The 9,599-nt window shown below is 36.0% G+C and overlaps 1 protein-coding gene across 4 annotated transcripts; it reads left to right on the top strand.

Annotated features, from left to right (window-relative positions):
* The first annotated feature begins 914 nt into the window (after positions 1-914).
* On the top strand, positions 915-8,334 carry LOC121508067. 4 transcript variants are annotated; one of them, XM_041784565.1, is made up of 12 exons: positions 915-1,024; positions 1,149-1,327; positions 1,419-1,512; positions 1,670-2,014; positions 2,140-2,185; positions 2,330-2,421; positions 2,527-2,644; positions 2,851-2,961; positions 4,135-4,326; positions 4,410-4,562; positions 5,170-5,366; positions 5,528-8,334. In XM_041784565.1, the coding sequence occupies exons 6-11, from the start codon at positions 2,341-2,343 to the stop codon at positions 5,364-5,366; spliced, it is 852 nt and encodes a 283-aa protein (XP_041640499.1). In that variant the 5' UTR covers positions 915-1,024; positions 1,149-1,327; positions 1,419-1,512; positions 1,670-2,014; positions 2,140-2,185; positions 2,330-2,340; the 3' UTR covers positions 5,528-8,334. The 4 variants fall into 4 exon arrangements, with proteins under 4 accessions (XP_041640499.1, XP_041640495.1, XP_041640496.1 ...); XM_041784561.1 differs by having other exon boundaries at positions 2,140-2,253; positions 2,326-2,421; XM_041784562.1 differs by having other exon boundaries at positions 1,674-2,253; positions 2,326-2,421.
* Positions 8,335-9,599: the final 1,265 nt, after the last annotated feature.

Below are 9,599 nucleotides of genomic sequence, written 5' to 3'. Positions count from 1 at the left end.
ATTTCATGAGTATATGGCCATGAAGCATTGACAAAGTGAAGTCTAAGAAGATATTGTGATGTTTATTAAAAGTATGTGTGAATTAAATATGTGTGTATTAATTATGTTAATTTTTGTTGTTTCAAGGGCGTTATGACCTACATATGCCCATTTTTTCCTGCCAAGGATGCCCAGAGTTGTGGACCCCTGACATAAAAGCTCTTCTTGATAGTAGATACTGGCCAGCCTCTGTCAGCTCCTCCACAATTTTTTCTATGGACCTCCTCAGCTCTTTCCAAGAGCTGAAGGTCATTTCACCAGGGTTCTCCAGAGAGGCCTTTGCGAAACTCCTTGAGCACCGTACAAAGTGTGGAGGAAGAGTAAGTGTAGTTTTTATTAAACTACGTTTCATTGTTTTCTTCCAAAACCCCAAAACATATTAAGAGCACTTTTTGTCATGATCCTGATTTTGTTTGGTTTAGTTTCTTAGGTGTTTCCTGTAGCCCCTGTGTTTCTGTGTATTGTGTGCTCTATGTTTTATTGTGTTTCTATTGTTTGAGTACCCTTTGTGGTTCTTAATTTCTTGTATAGTCTAGTGTGTTTTGTTAAGCCTTGGTTCTCCTTGTGTTTGAGTTTCCCTCCTTGTGTTGTGTTCTTTGTATTCCCTTTGGTTGTAGTGTGTTGTCTTTGTTTCCTCCTGTGTTTGCAGTGTTTCCTTAGTTAAGTTTTAAGTGTACTGTTTTGTTGCATTTCAGTTCTTGTGTGTTTCCTGGTACTGTCTTTTGAAATCCTCTATGTTTCCTGTTTTATTTTGTAGTTACCTTACTCTTGTGTGGGAGTCCAGTTTTTCTTCCTGCCTCAGTTTCCCTCCCCTGTGATTACCCTCACTAGTTTCACCTGGGCCTCGTTAGTCACACCTGTCTCTCTTTGTTCAATCACTTCCTGTGATTGCACAGGGATCGTCGTATGTCTTCTTCCATGTTACACCTTTGTGTTAATCCTCGTGCCTCCTGTGCATTTTGCTATTTGATGGACTTCATTTTCAGTAAGTTTTGTTACAGATTATCCTTGGATTTTTGTTAATGAAATATTTGTTTCCTTGTCTGAATTCGGGTCCTTGTTTTGAGTTTTTCACCAAACCTGACACTCCTACTTAATTCATCTTCCAGTCAGGACATATCAACGGGGATTTGCTGCAGCGCAGTTTTTTGGAGTTTTCCTACACCAAATTCGAGGAAGCCCAGGTTTGCGGGGATAACCCTTTTAGCTGCCCAGCTTGCACCCCAGAAATGTTGGCTGTTTCCATTGATGGAAATAGAAAGCTCTACCGCTTTAAGAGAACTGGAAGGTGCTTTTTATAGAAAAATACTTATCTGTCGTATCCTCTTTAGATTTTTTTTCTGGACATACAGTAATTCACCTTCTCTTTTTTCCATCAGCTCCGATGACCCAGCCTTTTTTAATGGACTATTTGTGGCGGACGACGGGTCGGTGTCACAATTTGTCAACATGATTCAGAGGGCGGTAAAAAGTGTAAGTTTTAACTTGCTAATGAAATATACCAAGTATATTCTCTCTATTGCAACTAATTCTGCCTATCAGTGGCTCCAGAATCACAATAAAAGAATGAATTGCTTATATTGTATTTAACTATTGCTTTTAATTTATCTGCTGTTTATTTGTATTGCAGACAGAGGGGAAAGGCACCTGTGGGAGCTCCCTCTGGACAGCTGCTAGGGAGACCTCAAGGAGGGCAGCTTAACTGGATGAGGAGGGCATGGAGGTTGCAGTCTGCCGCCATGGGTTTCTCTTGAAAGCCCTTAATATGTACAGAGGGGAGATCTTTGCCTACCCTCTGTACCTTCAAAGAGAACTTGCACGGGCTAAGGCAAAGTTCTTTGCCACAGATGTTGCGTGTAAATATTGGCCATATTTAAGAAAAACAGCCAGTGTGGTTCCAGCACTCCAGGAGCTAACAGAAACGAAGCCCTTCCTCAGCATAATGCATGCTCGTGCCCATGCTACAAAATGTGAGGTATGTGTAATGGTTAGGGATTTTTGATTTCTTACAAGTACCTTAGTTATTCTGAATCTAAGTTAATGATGACATTACACAATGTAGTAGTTTGTATTTACATACAACTCTACCTAAACAAACAGATCAAATAGAGTGGAAGGAACCAGGAAGGTGCAGGGACAACAGCTGGTGAGGAGGTTGAGCAAGTCAACAGCTATCTCTCGCGATGTGCCCTGATGACAAAATACATGTCAAAAATGGGTGATTGAAGTCTTTTCCATATTTGTTTTTATTTTTTTGATTGTATATATCATAACTGTTTTCTTTAAACAGCAAGGATAGACATGCTGACTTTGCATGCAATGGGGTGGAACAAGAAGAAAACAGACTCCCTGCACGAGGCATTGTCAAAAAGATATGTAAAGGTAAAAGCCTTACAAATGGTTTTGATCTATTCTGTTAAGTATACTTTTTTGTATTTTTTTTATTTAGGCTAAGGTCTTATTCAGACTATTATAACTCTTTATCAGACTTGTGAGAGACTTGAGGAAGAGAGGGCCAGGCTTCATGACATGAAACAAGAGCTGGAATGCTCAGAAGAAATGGTTCTGCAGTGGCTTTCTGATGTGAAGGAATGGGCTGATGGTGGTGTGTATGATCATATAACGACAACAAAAAACATGTACTCTGAATTTTAAAATTGATAGAAGATAGTAGGCTGATTTTTCATGCCTGGTAATGTGACTGCCCATTGATTACATCAGACGATCGTCCTTTACATGCTAATAATGTATGTGTTTTTTTGTTTTTTTTTTATTGAAACATTTTTACTTTTCTTTGCTGTATCTTTAAAGAGACACTGGAGACATCTGATGGTGCCCAGGGGCCCAGAGGACTTCAGCAGACCATCGAGGAGCTTTACCTTAGTGTGAAGCAGCGAAAGAATACCCTCTATAGTAAAAATGGTAATAATAAATTTATGATAATGCATTTCAAGATTTTGTTAGTGGTTCAATGGAAACATGCAACCAAAATTGAATATAGCAGCCTATTAATTAAAATAAATCTCTAACATCATGTTCAGTAGTTTTTTTTTTTTGTTTTTTTTCATTAATTAACTTCTGTCATTTATAAAGCAGCATTATATTAGATATTGTCATATAATGAAACAAAAAGCAGATCTCTCAGCTGATAACAAAAAGTAATTGTCTGAAAGTCGTCTAAAATAGATTTTGGCATTTTTATTTAAATTATCCTTTAATTTTGAGATTTGTAGTCTTTGTAATTCATTGTTACAGCCCCATGAAATTATACCTGCCAAGCCATCATTAAGAGAACACGTTCACTTAGCAACTCTTGCAAGACTTATTCTGAATATCCCAGGCCAGATATTTTTATTGTGCCCTGGTGAGTTTATATATATATATTGTACCGTTATTGTGCAACTTAATTAAAGTTAAACTGTGTGTTTTGGGTGTTTGTATGAGTATCGTAGTGGGTTTTTTTTTTTTGTTCTTGTTGCTTTTCCTGAACTGGTTTAATCATGAAAAATACTTTCAGTGGATTAGACTTTGGCCACAGACTGATAATTGAACACTAACAGTTTCAAAGAATATTTATTTACTCAAAGGTGGAAGAAAACATTAGTTTACACAATATATGATGATGTAATAATTTAATGAGATTGAACATATATATAAAATTTCAAACTTTACTCACATATTGCAAGAATTATTGACAGTATAAAATTGATTTAACTATTCTGTCATGAGTAGCATTTACATCCATGCACATCTAAAAGCGAAATGCTAGCTTAGGAAGTCAGATCAAAAAGAAAATCGTGGCTCATTTATTGCTGATGTGCAGCTGGAGGGCAGCTAATGTTAACTTATATTTACATGATTTTAGGCATTTCTTTAGGCATTTATTTCAGGTTACCATAATGTAGTTTTGTATTCTTTTACTTAAGGTCAGTTTTGTTGTTTAAAGTACCCACCACTCATTTGCTTAAGAATGTGTAAATCTTGTCTGTGGTGGTCCATATTATGACTTATTTTTTTATTTTTTTACTTTTTCAGGTACCTTGTTTTAACAGCAGGCCGATGACACATTTCCACCTCTCTTTTATGTTTTTCTAGACAGCAGCAAGATTCGTCACCGCCTACGAAGGAAGCTGGCAGAGGACAAAAAGCTTCTTATTCAGGAGGTGCAAAAATACAACAACCTTGCACTCCACTCTGCCTCAAAAATTGATGAAAGCATAGTGGAGCATTCCTTAACAGGAGACAGCACTGCATCACCAATATGGCCATGGGAGGTCCATGGAAGCGGTAAGACAGGTTTCAAATGTTTCATTAGAATATATAAATGTCATTCTTCTTCTGTGTACTCATAACAGTTGGCTTGTTTTTAGCAAACATTTCAGTGAAGAAGAAAATGCATGACCAGGTGATGTTGACTACTAGACTGCAAGAGGAAAAAACTGTGTTGGTGTTGGAGATGGCGCAACACTGCACATGGCTGCAAAACTTTTCAGTGCTTCTTAAGACAAAAGTGGCTGAGGAGGGTAAGTAGAAGCAAATCTGTTCTTTAAAAGAATGTGATGTAGGCAAAATTAAAGTAGTCCTTGATTAAACTAGTTCTTGTTCCTCTGTCTATTACTGTACTTTGTGATGTACCAAGTCAACTGGGCTGTAATATTTACAATAATAGTGCCACAGATACACCCATTCTGTTGTAATGTGGCTGCAGCCCAAAAGGGACTAAACAATGTAAACGTTAATTTAATGCAAGTCAGACCCCTCATTAACATTAAAAGCATAGCTGGTCTGAATCATTAAACAGATATGTTACTTTACATTTTTCCTGTAATATTCAATACAAAACACGTAGACAAAGAAACTACTAGGAAATTAACACATTGAAAACAAATTCTGCTACAAAAGAAACTCCTTTTGAAGGATTTGTTCCTTGGTGAAACACTCACAATGAGTTGGCAATTTTCCCTTAATAAGGTAAATAATATAATTTTACAGTAATGATTTTACAGAACATAGCCTTTTACCATGAAAACAATAGACATCTAATGACCTTTCTACACTCCCTACATTTTGTAACCTCATACAACAGTCTTTTATGTAGATGTTTATCCTCCTGTGTATTCTGACATCTAGGAAGTGGAAACAAAGGGCTTTGCTGTCTGCTGAAGAAAAGACTTTTCGAGGTGTTGCAGAGGTTGGAGGTGGTTGTCCAACAGTACAAAACCGCTTTGGGTCCTGTGGCCTCAACCCTTCTAAATGTAGAAGATGAAGAAAATAGTGGCTTCAGCAGTCCAGACACCAGCGAGGATGAAGACGAAAGCACCACTTAGGTAATTAATTGGTTGATATATTTTTTAATATATATATATATTTTTTTTTTAACCGTAAGAGTAGTTGTTTGCTAATTAATGTTTTACATGTTTGTGTGTACTTAAAGTGCTTTACTTTCTCATTTAGATTTAATTTCCTTGTTTTTTATGCATTACCCTAGGTTGAAACTTCAATGAAGAAAATGGACTTCTCTCATGCACCTATTAACCGCAACAAATAATATTTCAGTCATAATTGAAGCAGAGGCCGATAGTGCAAAAGAGCTTTAGAAACTGGATATTAAAATTAAACGCTATCATGACATGACAACTCTGTAAAATAGATATAAAGGGTGCTTTCGCACCTGTAGTTTATTTTCTTAGTTCTGATTTAGATGATAAAATGGTTCATTGGTGCATGTTTTTGTTTTTCCCTTGGCTCATTCACTTTTCACACTGTCATTTTGTCAATTGGGCCAAAGCTCATACCGAGAAAGGGCTGGACTTTTTTTCATTATGTCAGAACCTTCTTTTCCCACGGCTTAGGTGAACTAATGACATGTACTGTGGTACTTTACATGGTGTGGTGCTAGTTTAAAAGTAGGGGTTTGACTTTGGAGTAGCAAGGTTGAATATTACATCTTAATTTGGATGGATGGCATTTTTATATGTTTGGCACCGTTGAAGATATAAAGGTTAACAGTGCATGGATGAGAGGGGCCTTTAATATTCTGCTGGTGTTATTGTTAAATGTATGATCATATTAACTGGTGTTTCCAGGCATTCTTTGAGAAAGTTTCCTTAAGTTGTTATGGAAGGCTAACTGGTGATCAAGTTTTGCTATCATTGTGAGAAATGAATAGAGGGCCTTATGAGCACTTTCACTAGTGTCATTATACGTTATCACTACGGCAATTTCAGAAACAGGCGGCTGAATGTCAACAGTTAAACCTATATCTTTTCACAGTGCATTCAGTGCATATCTTGCCTATATTACTGCTACTACTTCTTTGGACATAATAAGGGGGAGGGGGGCAAATACCTATTACTGGAGTCAAAATGTCATGGAGGCGTTTTCAGTCACTCAAAACCATAACATCTAGAACTAGTGGGGCTTGAGGAACTTTAATAACATGGAAAGTTGAACGGCTTTTCAAAAGTTTTAAGTTCTGGTGACGGGCATAGTTTGTCATGGCTCAAGAAGTTGCTCTTTCGCAGTTGTGATTTTGCTGATAAAAAGTTTTGTAATGTTGGCATATCTGTTTTTATGTCAGTTGTTGCCATGAGCAGCAAAAGTGGTCCAAAGACCTTATTGGCTTGTATGGGATTGTTAACTTTAATAGTGTATCAGAAGTTGTAATCGAAGTTTCACAGTATTACTACTGTTGCTTTAGTTGTTCATACTACTCTGGGAGTGTGATAAGCCAGCCTGTTTGTCCTGGTTTCTGGGTCGATTGAACTGAAGGAATTGATTGAAAGAACGCAGATACCAACTCTTCTAAATGATCTTTGCTCACCTTTTTTCTGTAACAGTGTTGTATTTGTGCTCACTATTTTCCAAACTAACAAAGCCAAAAAAGGGAGTGTCTACATGTTTTGAAACAGCCCCAGAAGATCAAGGTGTGAAAGCATCCTAATATAAATTACAAGATTTGGACAGTTGTAACTCTTGGGACACGTGATCACTACAAATATCTGATGTAAACTGGTATTGGTAAGGATTTTCATCAAAAAACATGTAAAATGTTCTCAGACATAACTTGCTGATTTTCCTTAAAAACATGTGAAGGATAGATTGTAAAAATAATCTTTACTACAAAAAACTACAAAATACAAAAAACTTAGCAATACTCCAATCACAGCTTACCTCCTGCTGTGGTTCATTTTCTGGAGTTTGCAGCATAGAAAAGCACTCTGTATTTGGCATGCACTGTAATGTTTTCATAAATGTTAGCTGAACTCCAGCTGACGATCTGTACGACTGTCAGCTTGAAAAAAATTCACCTAAATTGCAGTTTGTAGTCAACTATTCCCCGATAAAAGCAGCCATGTCGAGATTTTGCGTAAGTTAGAAAAGATTGTAATTTTGAAATCTGTTGAAAGGACAAATGTATTTTCCAACTTTAAGAAAAACATACATTATGGTAAGGAGTAGAACAGTACATTCACTGTACTTCTTGGCGAGGTGCTCCAAGTATGGTACTAAGACTGAACTACAGATCTTAACTGTATACAGTACGTCCAGGTCCAGGGGAAGCAGAGGGCAGTCATACTGAACTAATGTACTCCTCTGAGTTTCCACATAAACCACAAAGTTGGAGCACAAAATAGAAGTTTGCTCCAACCATCATAGCAGCAACTGCCACAGAGAAGCAGCTTTAAATATCCATTGCTATCCTCCTGGTCTCCTGTTTGGAAAACACCTTATTTTTTGCTGTTAAAAACAATAATGGACACAGACATGGAGGTGAGAGCAGTGTGCTGAAAGACACTGTAAATACAACTGACATATTACAGCATCACCGTTAGAGTAAGTCACCAGCCATTTTTTCCCTTCCCTCATTCAGCAGTTTTCAGTTTTTCTTTGTGTCTACTTCAGCTGCTGTCTTTTTTCCATCCGAGTTGATCATACTAAATCTAACAGCAGTGCTGTGATCTCATAGACAACACGCACTCTATCTGATAGGATGACATGTTTAACAAAGTTACTTGAGGGTCAGATTTCTTACTGATCAGAGTGAGCACTATTTCTTTCCCAAAGCTCTCATCCTGCATTTTCATGCATGTGTAAACATATGTGTGCACACATATCACATGCATTCAGGGCTGTGGGCAGGGGAAGATAGTTTAAAAAAAAAAAAAAGAGCTATACCTTTTAATTTGATCAGACTACTGTCATACAGAAGCTTCTAAACCTTAATTTTATGCTCCAAATTTCAATTTTTATTTTATAGATGTATTTCCTTTTACATGAGGTCACAACATCCAGTTTACATTTACTCTCACAAAACAATGAAATGTAATGTGAGTCAAGGTAAGGGAAAAAATGTGGTGCAGCTATGTGGGAAGTTTTATCTATTAACCATTTATGGTATCGTGCCTCTCCTGCAGTGACAACTATTTACTGTTTGAAAAAAAGGAAGACTCAAATGCATCACTTTAACTGTGCTATTTTAAATTGTCATCTATCCTTTCTGTTATGTATGCAGTGTAGTAGTTAATATTCTACTTATTGCATATGGATAAAATAAGCATTTACACTTGCTTGGTTGCATTGTTTTTTGTTTTTTTTTGTGTCAGGTCTTCATATAATGTCTCTGATGAATGTCTTTGACCTTGAATAACTACCAATTTAAGAAATAATAAAGCACCTTGGTATTGTTTCTGCTGGTCTCTGGGTCTTTAATGGACAGGTGTAAATCCTTGTTTTTTTTATACACATCTCTTAAAACCCCACATCATAGGAGTTTTACCCATGAAATCTGTAATACTTCAAGGAAAGTACTGCTTTTTAAAGTTGGTTTTAAAATGAATAAATTACATTAAATATTAATTTTAATTAAATGTATTATTTATTATTCTTATTCAATTATGACTTCAATTTAAATATTTTTTATAATTATATTAATATAATAATTAATTATATATAATTATAATAATTATAAATAAAAATATAAATAAATAATAAATATAATAAGTATAATATTAATATATATATATAGTTTAATAAATAAATAAGACTAAAACTTTATTTTCGAAGGTGTTTTAGTCAGTAATATTTTATTTCAGTGTTAGTATTAGTTTGGTAAAGTAAGCAGAAATACGTTTTTATAACCCTATTTATGGACGAGGTTTGCAAAAATGGCGGACCCAACCGCCCAAACTGCCGTTTTTAGATTAAACGGCAAAATCACAGACAAACGCTGATACCTGGAGTTAATAGTGACACAGATCATCTACTTGTGATATTAATAGTATTTCGGCTGCATTAACTTATTGATATATAGAGGGAAGGTATAGTTTATGACCCTATTTTGTACCCTAGTTTAGAAACCAAAAGAACTACAAATATTGCGCTGATTTCATTCAGGCTACATGTTGCGGCTGTAGGGAATTGTAGTTTATTTCAATTTTTAGCTATTTCTCCGTTATGGAATGGTTTGAGGACTAAATTCAGGATCTGGTGGGGGTTTAAATGGATGCTGAACACCTCTATGTAAGAATTATTCTATAAAATAACTGTTAAATTTGAGG

Source organism: Cheilinus undulatus, linkage group 4 (genome assembly GCF_018320785.1).
Source record: "Cheilinus undulatus linkage group 4, ASM1832078v1, whole genome shotgun sequence".
NCBI classification, from domain to species: Eukaryota; Metazoa; Chordata; class Actinopteri; order Labriformes; family Labridae; genus Cheilinus; species Cheilinus undulatus.
This window is presented reverse-complemented; position numbering and strand designations above follow the sequence as displayed.